This window comes from Pantherophis guttatus, chromosome 7, assembly GCF_059756535.1.
Source record: "Pantherophis guttatus breed Tessera chromosome 7, ASM5975653v1, whole genome shotgun sequence".
NCBI classification, from domain to species: domain Eukaryota; kingdom Metazoa; phylum Chordata; class Lepidosauria; order Squamata; family Colubridae; genus Pantherophis; species Pantherophis guttatus.
This window is the reverse complement of record NC_142069.1, coordinates 58,022,751-58,047,158: the sequence shown is the minus strand read 5'-3', so window position 1 is coordinate 58,047,158 and position 24,408 is coordinate 58,022,751. Positions and strand designations below refer to the sequence as shown.

Genomic DNA, 24,408 nt, shown 5'->3' with positions numbered 1-24,408 from the left:
CTGGGAGGATTAGACATTTACCCTGACAAATCCCCCTCTAAATGTCTAATCAGCGGCGGACATATGATATTTGTGAACATACACGTTAGGCACATAAAACACATGATCTACATATATACACATATTCTTTTATTTTTTCATTTCTTTTTTTTTTATTGAAAAAGTTTTTCAAATACAATTTTTTTCCCTCTTTTTCCCCCCCTTCTCCCTAACCCCCCCTCCCCCTCCCCTCCCCCTGTGACTTCTTCATAATAAAACCCAAATTCATAACAGATTATATAATACTTTACCATCCCCTCACTCCATCCCCATATGCTGACCCTTTCTTTCTAGTAAGATTATCATATCCCCCTTATACTATACATTTCAAAATGACATTCTACAATAACATTATATAATAACTCCTAATTTAGCATAATAAGTCAAATCTTTTATGTATATTAATCTAACATTTCAAAACAATCTTCTGCTATAAAACTATATAATAAATCCTAATTTAACATTTATTCAATTCATAGCCTACCCATTTCCTCCACCCCCATCGATATATCTCTTAACTCAAATCTTTTACATATATTCGTATCTAAACATAATATCCCTTTTCTTAAACTAAACAATCAATAAACTAGCCTGTCTCCACCCACTTTCCTACAAGACTACCATACTTAATAATTCTTAATATCTTTATTCTTCTGCCCACTCCACTAAAAAATATTCCCTTATGTAAATAAAATCCTCTTAAAAAGACTTTAGGCTTGTAATCCATATAATATCTTCTGTAATGTCTTTCAGCTGGATTATAAACTCCATCACCCATGTTAGGGTAACATCACATCCTAATTCCAACAGTATATTCGGTATCTTCAATTACCATCTGCCCTCATCAATAGCAAATATCTTCATAATAAAAAACAACAACAACAACCACCCGAGTGATTTTGTATTTGTATTCCATATAGTGTCTGTAGAGGTGTCTTTTATTCAAATTATTAATTCCAACCACTGTAATAGGGTAACAACCAGATCTTCTGCATGCCCCAATCCCATAACTCTCTTGCCTTGTAACTCTGCATAAACATAGTATATTTATCAAAGAATCCAAAAAAAGATAATTCCAATCCATTCAGTTTAAGGCCCTTTTCACATCCCAAAAGTACTGCACTGCAGAGGTCTGTCACTCTCCTCAGGATAATATAAACCAATACTTTGCCAATTATCTTTTCATATATTCAATCATCTCTTAAATAACTGGCATTACACTGTTGTTTAGTTTAAAAGTTTTTGTTTTTGTGAGACCTGCTTCTTCTTTTCTTGACTTTTTGTGGGTTGGATCTCCATCCTGAATTCCTTTCTGTAAATTGTATATCAACTATTTGGCTTTCATGCTGATCTATAACTTGATCTTGTTGGTTTTGCTTTTGTGGCTTAAATCTCCATTCTGGTTCAATAAATTGTATATCATCTGATTGATTTCCATGCTGGTTTGTGACTTGATAAGTCGTTACATTAGAATCCAGAGCCGCCTCTCTTGTATTAAATAATCCAGCTGAGACCTCTGAAAGAGAATCCAAAAGCGGCTCATCTGTAGAGACCTCTGTAACTTGTTGTTTCTTCATTACTTCCACCTCCTTCTGCTTTTCTTGAATTTCTATCTCTTGTTGATTTTGCTTTTTGAGGACCTTGTAGTAAAATTCTTCTGCTTTTTCAACAGTATTTAGCTGATATCTTTCTCCTTGATATCTCAATATTATACCAACTGGAACATCCCACCTGAATGAAATATTTTGTTTTTTTAGCTCAGTCACCAAAAGTCCAAATTTCTTTCTATCTTTTAACATCTTAGGCAGCAATTCTTTATATATCCAGATCTTTCTTCCATACAATTGTGGAGTAGAATTAAAGGATTTTTGCACAATATCATTTCTTATTTCTTTATCTGTGAAGTAAATCACCACATCTCTAGGCAGTTGCCTTTGCTTTGCAATCCAAGAATTTACTCTATAGGCCTTGTCAATCTTACAAGATACCTCCTCAGGATGAACCTTTAAAATCCCAGCCAGAACTTGAGGAGATATTTTTCTTAGATCATCTCTGTCATTTTCCTGTAATCCTCTCATTCTGACCGCAAATTCTGTGAGCCTGTATTGCATCATTACAACTTCTTTTTCAATCCCTTGCTTTATATCTTCTGCATTGTAAGTCTTGTGACCAGCTTCCTTTTTAGACTTTATTTCTAAACTATTGTCTTGAATATTTATCAAATCATTTTCAATTCTTTGTATTTTATTGTCCAAATTATAAATCTTATCATCAACTTCCTCAATTTTAGACTCTAATAATTTGATATTTGTATCCATCTTTATGACAACTTCTGAAAAAGCATTAGTCACTGTTACAATCTTTCGTTGCAGATTATCATACTTTAGTTGTATCATTTCTTTAATTTCCTGCCTTAATTTTTCAAATTTCTGGTTCACAGTCTCATGATATTTTGCCATTTCCTCCTGAAGAAATTCTTTTAAATTAAAACCATTCTGCAGAGTCTGTAGGCTCAGAGCTTGTTCAGATAATTGTGGGTTGGGGGAGCACCCCCCCCCACTGCTTGTTTGTCAAGCTTTATTAGTTTTAACACCATCCTGCCACACAAAAAAGCTCTCTTTTTTTAAAGAAATCTTTTCCCCAAACAAGATCAAATACAGATCTCCAAGAAAAAAGAAACTTAAAATGAATATTTTCCTTCTAGATTCTAGCCGGCACTGTATATTTCGCTACTGTGTAGCTTATTACGGAAGGACTTTCACTTTCGGCTTTCTTCTCAAGCCTCAGCAGTCGCCATTTTAAACTTATTTTTCCGTTCAATTAGAAACACTTGTAAAATCATTAAAAATACTTGCGATTAGGGTCCCAGGTACAAATCTCGCTCTCTTCAATTAAACCATCTGTTATTTTATTAGTTGGTCTGGTCCTGGCGCCTAGCTCTGCAAAAAGGCAGAGTCCTCCCGAAGCCTGGAGCAGTGGCGAGCGAAAATAGGGAGCCCCGCTCTGCTTGTCCCCAAGAGTAAAAAAAAACTCTGGGGACTTCGCAGAGGGCTCTACCTGCCCTCGCCTGCTCTGGCTCGCATTTCCATCAGGAAATGGAGTTTTTCGAGCCGCCTTTCAGATGTAAAGGTGGCTCTTTACAGGCAACGGGGCTGGCAGTCACGGAGGACCGTCTGGTGGCGACAGAAGCCAGACTGGAAGTCCTATACACATATTCTTGATGTGAGATATGCGTGTTGCTTTTGAGGTAATGGTTTTGTAAGTATGTCTGCGTTTGTTGTTCAGTGTCACAGTATATGGCTTTAATGAAACCCATTTCTAAGAATTGCCTAACATGTTTATATTTTATGTCTATGTGTCTCGATCTCTGTCCCACGGCATCTGTCTTTGATATTTCTTTTTTTTTTTTAATTATTAATTTTTTTTAAATAACATTACAAACAACATATACAATACTTCACCCTGTGCTATACATAAGAAAGGAAGATTTGGTTCTTCAGATATATCCTCATGATCGCCAAAATCCACGTTCTCGGGGTACAGGTACCGAAGCATCCAATTTTCCCAGCACATAGTCCATGAATGGTTTCCAAATTTTCCAGAAAATATCTTCTTTATAGTCACCATTTCTAATTCTAATATCGCATGTCATTTTATCGTTTAAAGCTAATTTCCACATTTCACAATACCATTCTTCTATTCTAAAATTCACATCTAATTTCCAATATCTGGCTATTATAATTCTACCCGTTATAATCATAATTCTAATCAATTCTTTCTCATATTTTGTTGGTTCTGTTTCCTTAATTATCAACAGTAATATAGTTTCTGGTCTCAATATTATTGCTTTCCCCATCATTTCAAATATCATTTTCTCCAATTGTTGCCAAAACTTTTTAACTTTATCACATTTGTACCACATATGTTCATAAGTCCCTAATTCCATATCACATCTCCAACATTGTTTACTAATTTTGTTATCCATCAATGACAATCTTAATGGAGTCAAATACCATTTCCAAACAACCTTATAATTATGCTCTTTAATCCTTACAGATAAAGTCTTCATAATTCTACTCTTCCAATTCACATTCCAATCTAAATCTGATATTTTAATATTAAGTTCTTTTTCCCAATTCAACTTCATCATCCTTTGTGGTTTTCCATCAAAATTTATAATCTTATATATCTTACTAACGAGTCCCTTTAGCCTAATTTCATCTTTCATAATTTGGAATACTAAATGTTCAAGTTCAGTTTTACTTCTACTTATCGAACAATTGTCCCTTACTTTCCTAGTCCATTTTTCTATCTGTATTATTTTCAAACCAGCCTAAACCCAATTTTTCAATGATTTCTTTTTTCCTCCTTTCATTTTCTGAAGTTTTTAACCAATCTATTATAATTTGTATATTTTCATCTTCCATTACCCTATCACGACTTATATTAGTTTTAATCGGCCAATTTTCAATTGTCTTCCCTAAGAAAATTATATCTGGAATTAAAATTTTAACAAATTTATTCCAAATTTTACTCAGTCCCTTTAACCAATAGCTATTAATTGCACATTTTGATTTGGCTTTATCTAAGCCAAATCTCTTGATGTCTTTTAATTCTAAATCTCTCCAATGACTATCTTCACCTTTAAATATTTTTACCACAGTCTGAATAGCATAAGCCCAATAATAATTGAGTAGTTTGGGGATTCCCAATCCACCTTCCTTTTGATTTTGATATGACATTTTCTTCACTAATCTAGGTCTTTTCCCACCATTGCAAAATTTATCCAATTTCTTCTGATATCCTTCAATATCTTTCTCTGTCAAGTTTAACGGTAACATCTCAAATAAAAAATTAAACTTTGGCAACAACATCATCTTACACATTGCAATTCTACCAAACCAAGACAACTTTATCATTTTATATTTATCTATCTTTTTCTCAATTTCATTCATCACCACGTCATAATTTAGTTTTTTCATTTCTTTAACTTTGAGTGAAAGTGTGATGCCCAAATATTTCAATGTATTTTTAATCCTTATCCCAAGTTGTTCTTGCATATTCTCCCACTCCTTACCATTATTATTCATTAATAGTTCAGATTTTGACCAGTTTATTTTCAAACCTGTCATTTCCTCAAATTCTTCGAAATGCTTATGTATCTTTTTCAAATCTTTCTCTATATCTTTCAAAATAATCAAAGTATCATCTGCATACAGATTTATCTTATATCCCTTATACCCTTCCAATTCTTCATCTTTTTCTATCATTTTAGTCAAAATTTCCATAACTAATAAAAATAATTTTGGAGACAGGGGACATCCTTGTCTCGTACCCGCTTCCAATCTTATCTCTTCTGTCAACCTTCCGTTCACCTTCACTCTTGCACTACTTTTTTGATACAGTTTTGAAATAACATGTATAAACTTATTACCAAAACCTAGTACCTCAACGATTGTTTTAATAGTTTCCCATTGTACAGAGTCAAAAGCTTTAAAAATATCTAATGATACTATACCTATTTTATCAGCATTATATTCAGCAACATCTATAATATTTAATACTCTTCTGACAATATCACTCATGTATCTACCCTTCACAAAGCCTACTTGGTTATAACTTATATATCTATCTATAAATCTACTTAATCTATTACTTATAATGGCGGTAAATATCTTTGCATCTTGATAATTAAAGAGATGGGCCGATAGGACTCAATCCTTTCTAAGTCTTTATCTGGTTTAGGGATTATAGATATCACCGTTCTATTCCATGACAACGGAACTTCTCCACCATGTAAAATTCCATTAAATAATTTTTGCAATTTTGGTATTATTATTTCCTTAAATTCTTTATAAAACTCAGCAGGTAATCCATCTTCACCTGGAGCTTTCCCTAATTTTATTTTTTGTATTACTCCATTAATCTCGTCTTGTGTTATATCTTCTTCCATCAAGTCTTTATATGTTTGGTCAATTTTCACAACATGTTTTTCTAAATAACTTCTCAGTTTTTCCCGATCAATTAATTTTTTCGAATATAAATTTTGAAAAAAGTTCCTGACCACTTCACATTTTTCTAATTTTTTATAGCATCTTATACCCTTATCATCTATCAAGGCTCCAATTTCTCTCTTCTCTCTTTTATTTTTTGCCATCCTTGCCAATAACTTAGAGTTTTATTACTAAATTCAAAAAAATTCCTGTTTAAATATCTCATATTCTTTTTTACCAATTCTATATCTCTTCTATCAATTTATTTTTTAGCAAATTTAGTTCCTCCAAAAAAAAATTTTCTTTAGTAAGCAAAAATTGATTCTCCAATTCCTTAATCTGGCTTTTATCTTTTTCAATTTTATTTTTATAATTTTTATATTTTCTACTTGATAACTTGATACTTTCCACTCTAAACACTGCTTTCATTGCATCCCAAACAGTTTCAAATTTAACCTCTCCATTATCGTTCAATCTCCAACATTCTTCCCATTTTTTAAATATCCATTTTTTTATCCTCCTCATTTTTATACAGTTTTTCATCATATCTCCAACTACTTCCTTTTTTCTCAAAATTAAAATCTATTTCCATCGTAACTTCTGCATGATCAGAATCCTTAAAAATTCCCACATCTATCTTATCCACATTATTCAACAAATCTTTAGAAATTAAGATATAGTCAATTCTTGAATATGTATTATGTATCTTAGAGTAAAAAGTGTACACTCTTTCAGTTCCTTTCACTTCTCTCCAGGCATCCACCACGCCGTTTCGAAACATCCATTTATTTAAGGTCCCCATTTTATTTGCTCCTCCACAACGAATGGGGTTAGTACTATCTATTTTATCTCTAATTAAATTAAAGTCCCCAGCCACAATTACTTTCCCTACACTTTCAATTCCCAAAATTTTAGTTATTTTTTCAAGAAATTCTTTTTGCTTCTCATTCGGTAGATATAAATTAACCAGTGTCACTTTTTCCTCATTAATATTTCCCACAATTATTACATATCTTCCTTCATCATCCACAATTACTTGTTCTTTTTCAAAATATACCCTATCTGATATCAATGTTGCAACTCCTCTAGCTTTTGAAGTTCCAAAAGATTTTTCATAAATTTGCATACCCTTTATATACATTTTATTTGAGCCTTCAGATTTCTGATGGGTTTCTTGCAAAAATAATATATCTGGTAAATCTCTTTTAATTTTAAGTTCCAATCGTCTTCTCTTGATCTGGTTCCCTGTACCCTTCACATTCCATGTCATTATTTTTATTAAACCCATTTAAACTGTAACTTTTTTAATCCTTTCCCCTCCTCTTCCTTTCTGTGCCCAAATCCCAGCACCAATCTCCCACATTCCAAACAACATTCAACATAAAATAAAAAAAAATAAAAAAAATAAAAAAAGACAAAAGACACATCAAACAAATAACAAACAATCTTCGTCCCCCACATCCTCAATTGGTTTCCGCCTCTATAAAGAGAGTGGGGGAGAGGGGACATGCTAATGGTCGGGTCACTTCTTTCTGGTAGTCTACTTAAATTCATCTCTCAGAGAAAAGGATGGTAACTTTTCCCCGCACTCAGCTTCGTGCAATTCTTTTTCAAGATCCTTCAATTTCTTATCTGCTCCATCTCCCATTATATCATCATGACTTTTCTTTTGCTCAACCATCGCAGGTGAGATTTCCTTCCGCTTTAATCCTTTAAGGTCTTGTCCTCCAGCAGCCCCTTTTTCTTCTGGTGTTGATGTTTTTGCATATGTTCCACCCATCTTGAGCATTTGATCTTTTATCTCTGTTATGTCCTCATACTTTACAATCAATCCAAGTTCATGTAAGTATGACACTGCATCTGTTTCCAAAGTAATTATTTGCATTCTTCCTTTATAAAAAAAATTTAGTTGCTGTGGTGGCCTCCAGTTATATTTAATTCCGTTGTCTCTCAGAACTTTTGTAATTGGCTTCAAAAAAAATCTCCACGCCCTTTCTTCTCTAGATATATCCGGAAAGACTTGAATAATTTTCTCCTCAAATTTCAAAGCTTCACCCATCTCTCTCACTTTCACCATCACTTCCAGTTTGTCACTAAGATTTGCAAATCTGACAAGTACATTTCTATTTAAGCCATTTTGTCTTTTATACCCAATTCTAAAAACACTTGCCAGATTTGTTGCTATAAATGTGATTTGTGTATCCAGGTCATTGAACCATTTTAAAACTCGTTGTTTCAAATTGTTCACTTTTTCTTCTTGAATTCCTCGAATAATCAAATTATATTTCCTCGCTTCTTCTTCCAAAAGACAAATTTTTTTATCTTGTTGTTCATTTTTAAAAAAGATTTCTCCAATTTGCCGATCTATCTTTACATCATGTGCATGAATCTGCTCAATTTCATCTTTAATTGTTGTCATTTCTACTGTTTGCTTTGCAAAATTTTCATTCATTTCTTGCTTCATTCTTTTAATTTCCAATGTCATATTATCCATACTATCTGACAGTCCTGATATCTTTTCACTAATTTTAGTTAAGGCCTCAGCAACTTGTTGCATTTCTAAAGGTTGTTGGGTCGCCATTTTTTAATAAGTTTTTAATTGTCCACTTTTGCCGAGAGGGTCTTTAATGAAGATTAAGGGACAGCAATTCCCAATTGAAGCTGAGACAGCTTATTATTGCACTCAAAAGGGCCAACAATAAAAGTTTATAGTTCTCAATTCAGCTTGCGTAATTTCCTTTAAAAAAAACCCCTAAGATCCGTTGGAAGGCACTGCCCAGAAACGTTTTGCCGCTTCGACTCAGGCACTTTCACAAACAAAAGATCAACTTAAAATTCACATATTCTTCCAAAAAACCCCTTTCCTCCGGTCTTTTGATGTTCCATGCCTTTGCCCCACAGCAAAAACAAACACAGATCGCGATAATAATGAGAACAAAAGGCAGCTATTTGCTCCAAATACACAATCACGACTGCCTATCTGGTCACCCCTCACTCCTTCCACTTTCCCACGCTATGAAAGGCTTCAAAATTCGAGTGGTTCAGGGTGACCTACCGATTCCAAAGTCAGTCTGCTGGGCCAGTAGCTCTTCCGATACAATTTATAAAATTTTGGCTCTTATCGGTGCATTTCAAACACTTTAATCCACATTTGTCTTCCGTAAAATGCCCTGCAAAGTGGAGAAAACGTCCTCACACCACCACGGCCATAACCACGCCCCCTGTCTTTGATATTTCTATAGCCGCCTTATTGTCTTCATGTATGACTATGGGGTATGTTGGCTCGGCCCAGATGTCAGTAAGTAAATCATCGAACCACACTAGGTTATTTGCCGCTTTTGATAAACAGACGAATTCGGCTTCGGTGGTAGAAGTGGCCACCAGCTTCTGTTTTCCCATATACCAATGTATAGGGCTATTGTTTAAGAAGACTATGTACCTGGAAGTGCTTTTTCTACTTTTGGCATCCCCTGCCCAGTCAGCGTCTGCATAACAGGTTAACTTGGGTTTCACAGACAGATCTGGTTCGAGGCACAGCTGGGCGTTGACACTGTGTTTCAGGTACCTGAGCAGCCTTTTTATGGCATCCCAGTGCAGGACAGTGGGCTTGCTCACGTGTCTGGACAGTAGATTGACAGCCAGAGCAATGTCAGGCCTCGTCCAGTTGGCGATGTAGAGTAGCGAGCCTATTGTCGACCTGTCAACGAAGGGTTCAGCTTCATTGTATATGCTCCTTATGAAGTCCGGTTGCATGGGTGTCTCACAGGGTTTTGCCTCTGACATGTTGCATTTGGATAACAGTTCCATGATTTTCTCTCTTTGTGAGATCCGGAAGCCTTTGTCAGTCTTAATTACTTGCACCCCTAGGTACTTGTCTATCTTCCCTAGTGACTTCAGAGAGAAATGATTTCCTAACTCGGTGGCAAATTTATCGCATTTGGTCCTTTGCTTCCCTATGTACAATATATCATCCACATACACAAGAACGCCTTCGAATGCTCCTCCCTCTCTCTTTGTGAAAAAACATTTGTCTGCAGAGGTGGCTTTGAAGCCCATGGTGTTGAGAGCTTTGGCTAGACAGTCGTACCACCTCTTGCCAGACTGTTTGAGTCCATATAAACTTTTGTTCAGAAGCCATGTGTTGTCCTTCCCTTCATTGTATCCTGGTGGGGCCTTAACATAGATTTCCTTATCCAATTCTGCGTGTAGATATGCGGTTTGCACATCAAATTGGAATACTTCCAGCCCTAGGATGGTGGCAATTACTAGAGCGCTCTTGACATTCTCAGCCCTGATTGTGGGGGAGTAGGTGTCCAGTAGTCTTCCGGGTACCTTTGGGCGAAGCATGGCACGACCAACCTTGCTTTGTAGAGCGCTTTGTCTTCGAGTGTTTTGACCTTAAACACCCACTTGGTCCCAATTGGCTTTTTGTTCTCAGGTACTTGAGCTGGTGAGTATACCTGTAGGTCTCGGAGGCTCTCCATCTCCTTTTCCATGGCTTGTCTCCACTTTTCTTTCTCTTCCTGAGGGAGGCCAAGTATCTCTTCGTAGGAACTGGGTGTGAGATGCTCTGTGTGTATGGACATGACATAGTCCTCTAGTCTCTTTGATAATTTGTTCCTACTGGATTTAGCTGGTCTGTCAGGAGGCGTGTCTGCTTCATGCAGGCATTCGGCTTCTTTTTCAGTGAGGCTATCTAGGTTCAGTGTGGGGTGTCCTTCTTTCCATTCCTCGGCTCTCAGTTCTTGGTGTTTGGCCTGTTTGTTTCAGTTTCCTCTGGCCCTCTGGTGGTCAGTTCTTTGTCACTTTGGTTGTGTGGGTGCATGTCTCTGCCAAGGAAAATGTCATTGCAATGGAGCCTTGACCAATTCGAGTGCTCATGGAATTCCGCAGACCTGGATACAATAGATTTGTTATTGCAGTCCACAAATCTGAAACCCTTTGTCCCAGGCTCATAGCCCACGAATCTTAGTCTTTTTGACACCTTTTCTCCTTTCTTCCTTAGCTGTCGGGGAATGTGGGCGTCAGCTGGGGCACCAAATATGTGTAGGTGGGCTAGGTTGGGTTTTCTTTTGTACATTAGTTCATATGGGGTTTTATTGATTGAACTTGACCACAACCTGTTTAGCGTGTATTTGGAATAGTGTAATGCCTCTGACCAGAATGATTGGTTCATTCCAGCGTCCTCCAATATACACCTCATCATCGTTTGGAGTACGCCGTTTTTTCGTTCTGAGACCCCATTCTGAAATGGGGAAAAAGGGGTGGAGCTAAAATGCAATATGCCCCTCTCCCTTAACCATCTTGCAAAGTCCTTGGCCATGAATTCCATACCCCAGTCAGTCATTATCTGTTTGATTTTCACCCCATGTTGCAGTTCCACCTTTTTATAAAAGTCTTTGAACCTTTGGAATGTCTCATTTTTATGCTTGAGAGAGTATACATAGCCATACCTGCTGTAGTCGTCTACTATGGTTAGGAGAAACCTTTTCCTGTGTCCAATGGAGGGCCTCAGTGGTCCCACTAAATCCATGTGTACTAGCTGAAATGTGTGGTCAGTTGTGCGCTCTGACCTTTTGGGCTTCGCTTTGACCTTAATTTTCGAAGATTTACACACTGAACACTCCAAATAATTTTTGCAGTCTTTTACTTTCAAACCCTCTGTACATTCTAGCATTTTTTCTACAACCGGGAAGCTGATATGTCCTAGCCTTCTGTGAAGGAGGTGGGCACAATTGTCGTGGATGGGTTTTCCCATGGATACCTTGTTTTTGCCTGGTGACACAGTGTTTGTTTCCCTCTGGGGTCCCCCTCTTGTTTCAGTGTTTCCTTCCTGCTCATGAGTGATGCTTGTGTTTATACTTCCCTTGCTGCTCTCACTGGGTGTAAAGTATGGTAGTCCATCATGTGTGGTTACCTTGCCAACCCTTTTTCCTTGGTTGAGTAACTGTACCCTGCCTTCCTTGAATGTTACCTCTGTGTCTGTGTCTGTTGTGAGCTTTGCAATGGCTAAGACATTGTGAGGTATCTCTGGTACGTACAGTACCCCCTCTATTTTCCCAATCCCTGGTATATGTACATTCCCTCTCCCTATGACCTTGGCTGTGCTCTGGTTAGCCATCCTGATCTTGAAGTCTGTCTTGGGTTGTGTGGTTAGTGGCTCCTGAATCCAGAAGCCACACATGTTCTCATTTGTCCCTTGCTTGGAGTCCGCTTTACCATGTCTGAAGCCGTACATGGTCCCTGGGTTGCTATCCCTGGAAGCATCCCTGTGTTCATTGTTTTAACAACTGTGGCAAAAAGGTGATAAAATGGGGCAAAATTAACAAATGTTTCACTCAGCAACAAAAATTTTGGGCTCAATTGTGGTCATAAGTCAAGGACTACCTGTATAACCATTTCAGTTGTTCATCATTTTATAGGTTTTCTAAAATAATATTGATTTAATATGGCACCTACCAGCAAGCATAAACAAGTTGTTCTGAACTAGTGACAAACAAGATCTTCCTCTCAAAATGTAGGAGTATCTCAATTCACGTAGAAGCAGTATTGTAACACTCTGTAGCTCAGTCTAAAACAAGAACTGTAATAGTTTAATGTTAATGATCTCCAAAATTAAGGTTTTATTTCCATTTAAAAGTAACATATGCTTCAAACATATTGTGATAACCCGGGGCATGGCACAGAGGTAACACAGGCAGCTGGCAGTTCAAACTGCTCCTTTATTGCTCAAATTTCCCCAAACGCTTCCATGTTTCTGGCAAGTCCCAGAGTAAAGTGATGACACACACCTCAAGCAGCGTCTGGCTGCAAATAGTCTAGCCCAACACTGTGAGTACCATGGCTGCAAAGCAAGAAATCCAGCATGGCAAGTTGAGGAGTCCAGAAAGCAAAGGAGCAAGGCAAGTAATCCAGAAATCCAGAAAGAATCAAGGAATCCAGGAAAGTTCAAATGTCGGCACTCAACACTCCATGAATTCAGCATTTGTTCCCAACAAATCAGGGGTGGGTTCTAACCGGCTTTACTACCAGTTCTCTTTGTGTGTGCACTTCATGCGCGATTGCCTCTTCGGTCGCGCGCTTTGTGCGCAATCGCCACACACATGCTCAGTTCACTCGCAGGACACAATCCACGATTATGCGAACGAATGCTGAAGCAATCAAAGCCAGTCCACTGGGTGGGTTGATCAGTGCTTGTTTAATTCGCTATACACGGAGATCAGGAAAAGACGAGTACGAATAGTCTAAAGTCAGCGCTGAGAGCAACTGCCGCTCAGCATCGTTTAAATAAGCCACACCGCCCACGTCCCACCCCGACGGTGCATCTCAGCTGTTTAGTATTTTGGTGGCCACTTCCTGCTTGCTCTAGCTGGGATTACACTGCTCCTGAAGCCATGATGCTGCCGCTCCGTCATCTTGTGGTACATTCTCAACTTGTCTTCATATGTGGTACCACCACCATCAGTAACACCTAGTGAACCGCCATCACCATAACTGAAGCCTAGCCACCCGGTGCCCATTCCCCCCCTGGAATCATTGCATGATCGTCATGTTTGTGTGGCGAGCCATGGCTGGGCTCAACAGGTGGCCTCCTCTACCAGGAGTCCATCTGCAAGGAACAAACAGAAAATCAATATTAGCCATCAGGGGTTATCCTTGGTTTATGTGGGTATGTTTTATGGAATTATCAGATCAACCGTGGGGCTTGGACATCGTCCCTGTCAACCCATGATGCCTCTTCACATGTATGCCCTTTCCATTTTACCAGATATTTTAACCGTCCCCTTACCGTTTTATAATCTAGTATCTCTTCTATCTTATATTCATTTCCATTAACAGATCCAGGAGGATCTGTGAACATTACTTGTCCTATGGGTTTCAATAAACTGCTATGAAAGACTGGATGTATCCTTTTCAGCAAAGGAGGGAGTTTTAGCATTACAGTGACAAGATTAATGACTTTGGTGATCATGAACGGCCCCATGTACTTCAGCCCCAGTTTTTTACATGGGATTCTGAGCTTAATATATTTGGTGGATAAGAATACTTGGTCACTCCTAGTCTTACAAATAAGGTAGGAGTGGAGGAAAGCATCATACTGGAGAACAGTTAAGGCAAAACTGGGAACCAGTTAAAAATAAAAATAAGAGTTAGGAGTGGAGGAAAGCATGGGCTGGAAAACAGCTAAAGTAAAGGTATGAACCAGCCATTAGAGTTAGGAGTGGAGGAAAGCATACGCTAGGTGCTTAAAGCAAAACTGTGAACTAGCCAAAAAATAAAAAGTTAGGAGTGGAGGAAAATATACCTGGAGAGCAACTGAAATACAGTTGTGAACCAGTTAAAAATAGAGGTTGGAGCAGAGGAAAGCATTGCTGGGAAGCAACTATTTGAGTTGCGAACCAGGTTCATAATAGATTTAGGAGGATTGAAGGAGATAACGTTGGTATGCAGTTAAAATTATACTGTGAACCAGCTCAAATAAGTAAGGTTAGGAGTGGAGGAAAGCATTGCTGGAAAGCAACTGATTAAGATGCGAACCAGCCAAAAAATAAACTCAGGAGGAAGTGGAGGAGACAATACTGGAGAATAGTTAAGCCAAAATGTGAACCAGTTAAATAAATAGAGATAGAAGTGGCGGAAAACACTGTTGGGAAATAGCTATTTAAATTATGAATCCATTAAATATTAGACTTTAAAATAAAGTATTTTGGGAGTGACAAATTTTAGATAGAAATGTTGATTGATTTAGAAACAATTAAGAGAGGAGGAAAATATTCTTTGTCAAGATTATGGATACTAGTTGCCATTTAAAAGAGGTACAATATAGACTCGATGTAACGGGTCTTAGAAATGAGGAATATATATGAAATATTGATTGTTAAAATGACAAAGATTTGGAATGATGTCTATTTGGAAATAATTGTTTAGAATTTAGGGTGACATAGTAGAATGTCTAAAATCTAAATGTTTAGAATAAGATTTTTTTTCTTTCTTTTTTTTTAAAGATGTAAATGGATAAAATTTGGAACAAAATTGGTTGAGGGAATGTGAGTATTTGTATTTACTTTATACCGGATCAAATCCTTGCTCTAAAAAGATGTATTTTATGTTTTATGTTTTAAAAAATAAAAAAAACTTTTCAAAAAAAAAAAAGAATACTCAGTCACCTATGTGAAACAGCTTATTTTCTGTCTTCCTTTTGTCGGCCTGCAACTTATATTCATCCGCAACCTTCATCAAGATTGTTTTACCTGTGGCCAGACCTCCCGGATTTTATCAGCCCAGTCTGCAGGAGACAGTTGACTTGGAGTGTGTGTCTCTAACTCAGGTATTGCAGGGAAATCCTTTCCTGTCACTACGTGGAACGGAGTAAGGCCAGTACTCTGATGTACAGCGTTGTTGTTCGCCACTTCAGCAAATGGTAGGAGACTAGACCAGTCCACTTGCTGATATGACACGTAGCTTTTCAAGTAATGTTCCACCATAGCATTGGTCCGTTCCACTGCACCGTTAGTGCTAGGGTGGAATGCTGAGCTCAGCCCTTGAGATGACCCTATCATATGGATGAAATCCGTCCAAAACCAGGCAGTAAACTGCACTCCCCTATCATATATATAATATGGGGTATAATTCTATGGGGTATGCCATGTAGACGGTAAATGTGTTGAATGAACATCTTTGCTAGCCTTCTTGCTGAGGGAAGCCCTTTACATGGTATGAATTGTGCCTGTTTGGAAAACCGGTCTATCACAGTCCATACCATCATATTGCCATTGCTTTCTGGGAAGTCTACTATGAAATCCATAGCGATTTCATCCCATGGCCTCCTAGGATTGGCTACCGACTGTAATAGGCCAAAAGGTTTTCCAGGGCGTGGTTTTGTTGTAGCACAAATTCTACACTTACGTGTGTATTCCTCTATGTCTTTACACATCCATGACCACCAAAATTGACGTATGGCCAGGTTCAAAGTTTTGAGAAACCTAAAATGACCAGCAGGCTTAACGTCATGACATTTACCGAGCACTGCGAGTTGAAGGGTTGGTGGAATATATAATTTATCACCTTTCCAGGCAAGACCATCCCTCATTGTCACTAAAAGTCTATTCCCACCTAACCAAGGGTCTGTCCCTAAAGCCTTCTTCACCTCATCGTACCAGGGATTTACCATCCTGGTATTATCAATCTGCCCTACCGATTGGTGGAAAGGTATCATCGCCTGTACCACCTCCTCCCTTTTGCTGTTGCATGCGTGATAGTGCATCTGCTAAGAAGTTGTTGCTGGCGGGCACATACTTCAGGGTGAAATCGAATCTCTGAAAGTATAGTGCCCATCTAACCTGCTTAGGGGACAGTTTCCTGGGCGTTTGTAAGGCTTCCAAGTTTTTGTGGTCCGTCCCCACCTCAAACTGAGTCCCCGCCCCCTCAAGCAGATGCTGCCAGGTGAGCAGGGCGCACCTCACCGTGAAAGCCTCCTTTTTCCATATGGCTCACCTCCTCTCTGTAATCATGAGTTTTCTCGAGGTATATGCACAGGGTTGTAGTTTTCCATAGTTATTCCTTTGGAGCAGAACAGCTCCTACAGCCACATCACTTGCGTCTGCTTGTATGATAAACGGCTTTGTTGGATCAGGGTGTTGTAAGACTGGCTCACAAGCAAACAGTCCCTTTAGCATCTCAAATACCGTGTGACACTCAGATATCCATGCGATCAACTGTCCTGGTCATGGTTTTGTGGTGCTAGGTTTTGTGCGTAATAAATTCGTTAAAAGCAAGGCCAATTGTGCAAATGATGGAATAAACTGCCAATAAAAATTGGAAATCCGAAGAAACTTTGTAACTGTTTCCTCGTTTTAGGAGCCTGCCAGTACAAGTATGGCTTGTACTTTCTTAGGATCCATTTCAACCCCCTTCTCTGATATATGATAACCCAAATAATCTACGGCCGTTTGATGGAACTCACATTTTGACAATTTTATGTACAATTTAGCCACCAATAACTTCTCCAAAATCTGATGAACCAACTGGGTGTGTTCTTCCATTGTTTTTGTGTATATCAGTATATCGTCCAAATATACAAGGACTCCCCGATAGAAATGTTCATGCAGTACTCCATTTATCACCTGCATAAACATATCCGGGGCGCCCTGTAAACCGAACGGCATTATCTGGAATTGGTAACTTCCCAGGGGACAGTTAAAGGTTGTTTTCCACTCATCCCCTGGTCTAATGCGCATCTGGTAGTAGGCTTCTCGCAAGTCTAGTTTCTGCTAGATGCTAAGGTAGATAATAGATCTTTCATCAGCGGAAGAGGATACAAATGCTCTACGCACACTCATTGAGTCCACGAAAGTCAACACATAGACAGAGACTGCCATCTTTCTTTTCTCAAAAAAGAACTAGCGCCACCATGTAAGACTGCTGGGTCTTATGAATCCTCTGGCTAGGTTTTTATCGATATAACACCTAAGCTCTCGAGTTCCTTCGGGGTCATTGAATACATGCGAGGTTTAGGAAATCTAGCCCGATATCAATTCTATAGCGCAATCAGTAGGCCAGTGTGGAGGCAACACCTCATATTCCTTTTCACTAAACACCTCCTCCAAATCCTCGTACATCTCTGGAAACCTTCCTCCCGCACCAGTACTAAGCGCCTCATGTGATGTCTCCACTTTTGCCTGGTCCTTTGGTGGTTCAGGACCAAGGGTCAGTCTCAGCTTCCTAAACCCATTTTCCCACCATATAGTTGGCTGCCATTTGTCTAACCACGTGAGACCCAGGATGAGGGGCTCAACCATATTTTTTTTGTAAATATTTTTTTTTATTTTTTTTCAAACTTAAACATAAAATATAACTTTCAAGAGCAGAGTCTCAATCCGGTCCATAGATGGTTACCATGCTTACATTTCTTTAACAAGCTCCATTCACAATTTCCCATTACATCTTTTACAAATGAAAATTCAAAACATAAAAAAGCAAGTTTTAACATAAATTCTAACATCTTCATCTAAGCAAATCCATTATATCAATACAGTTTTAATTTCAAATTAACTTTCACTCATTTTTATATCTATATATCAAACTTAATTACATCTTGTTCTTCTTCACCTTATATGTTTTATCATCAGCATCAAAAAAATTTTTAACAATATTCTAACCTCTTATTCTAATTATTTACCCTACAATTTTATCACCACAAATCTTAATTTCAAATTCCATACCACTCCATTTTATTACACTTTATAAGATAAAATTCCATCTAATTCTTAATCTCTTGACCCTTTCCTCGATTCTTAATATCTTAAACTTTATCCATTTATCTTTGATTTTATCCAACTTATCATCTATTACACTTTTCATGTTACACAGATTTATCACACCATACCTCCCTCTATTATTTGGCTATTATCCAACGTGTTCTGTTTGGCTGATTCCCAGCATATTCTTCTCCAGAGCACCAACTATTTTTGGCTAATTTCAATATAATCTCCTCCAAACCTACCGCCATTATTGGCTGATTTCCAGCATATTTTGTTTGGCTGATTTCCAGCATAGTCTCCTCCAACTCTCCTCCTGTTTGTTTGGCTGATTTCCAGCATTTTATTGGCTGATTTCCAGCATATTATGTTTGGCTGATTTCCAGCATAGTCCCCTCCAGGGCTCCCACTCTTGTTTGGCTGATTTCCAGCATAGTCTCCTCCAACTCTCCTGTAAGTGTTTGGCTGATTTCCAGCATTTTAACTAGTTTCCAACATATTTCCTCCGAGTCTCAAACTCTTATCTACTTGGTATCCATCCTTCTTATTTTAACTTCCCCTTAACATATAATTATCTATTTTATGTCAGTTTCCAGCATAGTCTTTCAAATTAATTCTCAATATATTTCATAATAATCATCATTTCCATCATATATTAAATTAAATCACAATTTGTCACTAATATCTGTGTGTCTGATACTTTGTTCAATAAAACCTTAATCCAGCATAATTATCAATCTAACATTTGTTTGCAAATTAAAATTAAAATATGTTACATCAAGCAGTAAATTTTTCTTAAAGTTGTCTCACAGTAATATATACTCTTCTTTATTGTTTTAACCACCTATATATCATCCTCTATTTTAATTGCCATCTCTTATTTTCTATTTTTATTACTCTAGAAGCCTTTCTGTTTTTATCCAAAAAACGTGTATACCTTTAGGCTTTTAATCTTTACATTTCAGTTTAGTTACATTTAAAATTTATTACTTTATTTCCTCCTTTTCTTCCTTTTTCTCTCTGTCCATAAATGTTCCATTTCAAAGTTCATCTGTTCAAATTAAAAAATTCTGTATGTTCCTTTAATGCTTTTATAATGTCTGTTCCATGTGTGATGCATCAACTTCCTGTCTTTTTTTCCTGTGCCACACCTAATTTTTTTTTTGCTAAGCTTGTTAATTTCCATTGTCAAATGTCCAAAATATTCCTTCTTTCTTCTTAAAATCATCTGGGACAGAATAGAAATCTCCAAAGTCAATATATCTAAAGTTAATTTCAAAGTAATCCAAAGTAAAAAGCCATTTAAAATGTTTCTTTTTCAAACGGAAAGAAAAACACTTCAATCCACTTTCCTGCTTAGTCACCGCAGACTCCATGGCAATTTTGTAGCCATCTGTCTGTCTGTCTTCATTAGCTTCGTTAACTTTCAAAGGTGTAAATTCCCAAAGAGACATTTCTCCAATCCATTCCAAATAAAAGCGAAGTCAATTTACTGAGTTGTTAAAAGCTAATTAAGCCAAATTTAATAAAACAAACTCTATTTCTGGTCTTCATTTCCATTTTTTTTTTTCAATCTTCAAGCCCCACGGCTCTGTAGCCGCTATTTGAAGTTTGGGGTCTTTTTTTTTTTAAATCCAAATATATTTGTTATTTTGCCTGGGTTGGTGTCACTCATCCGGCTTCGAGATACTCGCTCTCTATTCTTCTCTGCTTCTTCTCCTCTCCTCCAGCACGATCTTTGTTCCCGGTTGCTGCAGTTTCAGGACAGCCACCATGGCTGTCGTTCCACTGCCGCCGGCATGAAGGGAAAGCCTCCGGCCCCGAGGAACCTGCCTGTTCCTCTCGGCTGCCCAAGGGGTCCCTTCTTGTCCCCCTGTCCCTAGAAGACAGGGGAGGTCCGCAGACCTGTCGGTGGCAGCTTAGCAGACGGGGTTTTGGCAAAGTTCTGTGGAGCTTGCCATATCCCCGTCTGTGTCCCTGCAGCGCCAACCGGAAGTTCCAGGGGCTCAACCATTTTATCCACAACTTGAACTGTATATGCTCCCAGTGGTCTCCTATCTCTAATTGGACAAGGTCAGTTACATGGGTAGACGGTTGACCCCCCAGCACCGAACCATCCATCTACTCAAATTTGATGGGTGTATGTAGTTTCCTGACTTGTACAGCTAACTCATCCACCACAGACCTACGGATCAGACACTGGATAAATCCCGAATCAATTAATGCTCCTTGTTCACATCCCACTGCTGTGCGGGTGTTCTGTATCATCACAGGGATCACAAATGGCCGAACAGGTCTGCTCACCATCGATCGATGCATCCTCATCACTCTCCTCAGCTACCAAAGGTAATTGTCCAACCTCCACCTCGGATGGTCCTCCAACATCCTTCCCTGGCATAACAATCTTCATGGGTATGGTTTGAGATGCAAGTCATGTTCGTTCAGACGTCGGTCAATTACGGTCTCTTGGTTTGTCTCCTATCACAGGGGTTTGTAATCCTGGCAATCCCGGTGGCGGTAAGGGGCACTCAGCCATGCGATGGTCCTCCTGATTACATCGGAAACATCGGAAAACCAGCCGACGAGCCGAATGCCCTCCCCTTGTCTTGGATACTGTCTCTTTTAGGGGGTGTTCTGTCCGCTGTCCATCGTGGATATGCCATCCTGGCCTCGCCTCGGTCTCTAAACTCTTGAAATCCCATATCCATATCTATGGCGGCCTTGAACAGTCAGCAAGATGTGGCAGCAATCCCCGATAGACACATGCCTGCCTCAAGTCCCAATCCAGTCCCATATGGAATTGATGAATCAGTAAGTGTTTGGGCCAGGTTCTCAGTCTCCCTGCAATTTTCCTGAACTCTCTAACATATTCCTTAGCGGACCGGCCACATTGTTTAATCGCTACTATCTCACCCTCAGCGGATTGGGCCCTGGTTTCATCCTCAAATTGGACCCTGAGACCCTCCAGAAACATGCCCAGATTTGTTAGCTCCCGGGCATGCTCACTGTGGAGGTCGCCTACCCAATCTGCTGCCTCCCCCTTCAGTGCTGTTGTGACGGCTACCACCATCACCCATTGTGAGGGGTAGAACCTACCATAGAGGTCGAAATGGCTAATGACTTGACTGAGAAACAATGCTACTCTATCAGGACTCCCATCGAAGGAGGCTTGGATGGGTGGCGGGCCTCAGAAAGGTGGTTGTTGAAGCCATGAACCAACAGGCCAAACTGGCACCTGTTCACACCCTCTGATGTTATCCCCACTTCCACCAACTGGCCGGTGGGATTCCAACCGTGTCCTTGCAGGTGGGGGTCTGGTGTCAAGTACCTCATAACTTCCGCTAGACCCGACCAGGCCCACATACTGCCTCCCCAGTAGCTGGTAACAAGACTCCAGTAGGTTGTTCTGTACCCCTAAACCATCGGGGATCCTGCTCTCTTCACAATTTAGGGCTGATGAGGCGGAAACGCGAATCAGAACCAGACCCGCTGCCAGTCCCTCTCCAGGTGTTTGAGGGGTCCAGTCCCATTTCCCAGGGCTGCCATGAAGGCGCATCCCAAAAACTAGCCTCCCCGAAGCGTTCTCTAAGCACCTGCATAGTGGTGGCCCCAGAACCCGTGGAATAACTGCAGTCCCGGTCATCCTCTTCTGTCCACTGTCTCTCCCTCCATCTTTGAAATGCTGCTGGCCCAACAGGTGGTGGGGTTCTGTCCCGAGCCTCCCCAGGATCTGTTATTGCAGAGCTGTGCCACCAATTCCCTGAGGTGGATTGCTTTATCCCCTTCTCCATCTCCCCCTGATGTTCTACCAGACGGTCCTCACTCGGGACTTTCCTCTCCTTTGGCAGCACCACCAAGACCTCACTTTCCTTGGGTGTCACAGCTACAACCACCGCCTCTTCTCCTTCAGCCTCCATGGCATCAGGCACAGCCGGAGACGTCCCCTCAGCCATAGCGTTACTCACAGCTGCAAACAGCAGGTTGAGTATAGCCAGTGCCGACTTTCTCTCGGGTTTCCAATCCACGAATATGCAAACGAACACTGAAGCAATCAAAGCCAGTTCACCGGGTGGGTTGATCAGTGCTTGTTTAATTCGCTATACACGGAGATCAGGAAAAGACGAGTATGAATAGTCTAAAGTCAGCGCTGAGAGCAACCGCCTCTCAGCATCATTTAAATAAGCCGTGCCGCCCGCGCCCCACCCTGGCAGTGCGTCTCAGCTGTTTAGTATTTTGGTGGCCACTTCCTGCTTGCTCTAGCCGAGATTACGCTGCTCCTGAAGCCACGATGCTGCTTCTCTGTCATCTTGTGGTACATTCCAACTTGTCTTCGTATGTGATACCACCACCATCAGTAACACCTAGTGAACAACCATCACCACAACTGAAGCCTAGCCACCTGGTGCCCATTCCCCCCTGGAATCATTGCATGATCGTCGTGTTTGTGTGGCAAGCCATGGCTGGGCTCGACAGCATATATTAGTTGATTTAAGGGAAATGTGTTAATAGTAGAAATTGTATGTAAGAAGCAAACAAGATGTATATTGCTTATTGTAAAATGGATCAGCAGATGTAATATGAAATGTAATCTGGTTTAACTATGAAAATAACTGAAATTAAGGTATAAAATTGAAATGTTAAAAAGCGTGATGGGGACTTTGAAAAAATATGTTGTAAATGATGAAATAAAATAATTAATTGATGTTAGAATAAGAAATTAGGAATTAAGGAAAATAAGAGGTGGAAGGTTAATTAGGTTTCAATGTAAGAATGGAATAAGATCAAATACATTGTTAATAACCAAAAAATGTGATGGGGATTTTGAGAAACATATTCAATAAATGGAGAAAAAATCGGGGTTGCTTGGATACCATTCTGGAAAATATTGAATTGAAAAATACAACAATGGAGAGAGAATGGAAAGAGGAGTAGAGGGATAGAAAGGAGGGGAGAAGAGAGGAAGGAGGGAGAAGAATAGAAGAAAGGTAAAAGGAAAGGAAGAAAGGGAGGGGAAACAAGAGTAGGAGAGAAAGTTAGAAAGGGAGGAAGAAAGGAGGAGTGGGGGAAAGGAAGGGGAAGGAGAGAAGGGGAAGCAGAGGAGGAAAGAAGAAAGTAGAAACAGATAGAAGGAGAGAGGGAAGGGAAAGAGAGGAGAAGGAGAAGGATTGTTGTAAAATAAGGGAGATGGAATGGTAGAAGAGCAACCCTGAATATACTCAAACTTATCAAGATGAAGAATGAATTAATATTAAAGTTAAAAGAGAATATGTATGATTAACAATGGATAAGATAATTAATTGAAATAATGTTAAGAAATTAGGATTGGATGGGCAGATGGTGATACTGTTTATATAATAAGTATAGAAGATATTAAGACAAGATAAAAAAGTAGGGAAAAAGAATACTTTGACAGAAATTGAAATATGTAAATTGTATTTGGATGTGACAAGTTGTATAAGATATGATTTGGTCAACACTCAGTTCATAAAATATGTATGTGGAAAAAAAATCAATAAAACTTGTTTTTTTAAAAAAAGGTCTTTGGCTTAGAAACGGAGATAAGCACCGCCCCTTAGAGTCAGGAACGACTAGCACATATGTGCAAGGGGAACCTTTACCTTTACTAATTGTTATTTGGAAAAATAAATTGAGTATATTCTGTCTTATAACATGAACATGCATGGATACCAAGTTTATACACATATGACGTAGAATCTCCACCTGCTATAATTTATAATTGCTAATGTTTATGCAATTATTCCTCTTCTTGTGCCATGTCCGCCATCGGACATTGGCGATCATGTTGGCAATTCTATTTTTGTCAACAGCTGTATGAAAAAGTGCTGCTGAGTTTTGTCCAAACCACTCCCTTAGGTTTTGAAGCCATGATGTTCTTCTTCTGCCTGGACCTCGTTTGCCTTTGATCTTTCCCTGGACAATTAAGTGAAGGATGCTGTATTTTTCTGGGTGTCACATCACATGTCCAAAATACTCTAACTTTCACTTTTTAATGGCTTTGATTATTTCCCTTTGCTTTCCCAGACGGCTTATCATCTCCTCATTTGTGATTTTGTTAACCCAGCTTATACGTAACAGCTGTCTGTAAATCCACATTTCAA

General features: G+C 39.1%; 2 protein-coding genes across 12 annotated transcripts in view; both read right to left on the bottom strand.

Annotated features, from left to right (window-relative positions):
- Positions 1-24,408, bottom strand: part of DOCK4 (dedicator of cytokinesis 4) — a 627,777-nt gene that overhangs the window by 469,945 nt on the left and 133,424 nt on the right. The window lies entirely within an intron of this gene.
- Positions 5,939-8,613, bottom strand: LOC148112869 (uncharacterized). Its single transcript, XM_087874164.1, has one exon. It carries the CDS (start codon positions 8,611-8,613, stop codon positions 7,573-7,575), a length of 1,041 nt encoding a protein of 346 aa, XP_087730290.1. The 3' UTR covers positions 5,939-7,572.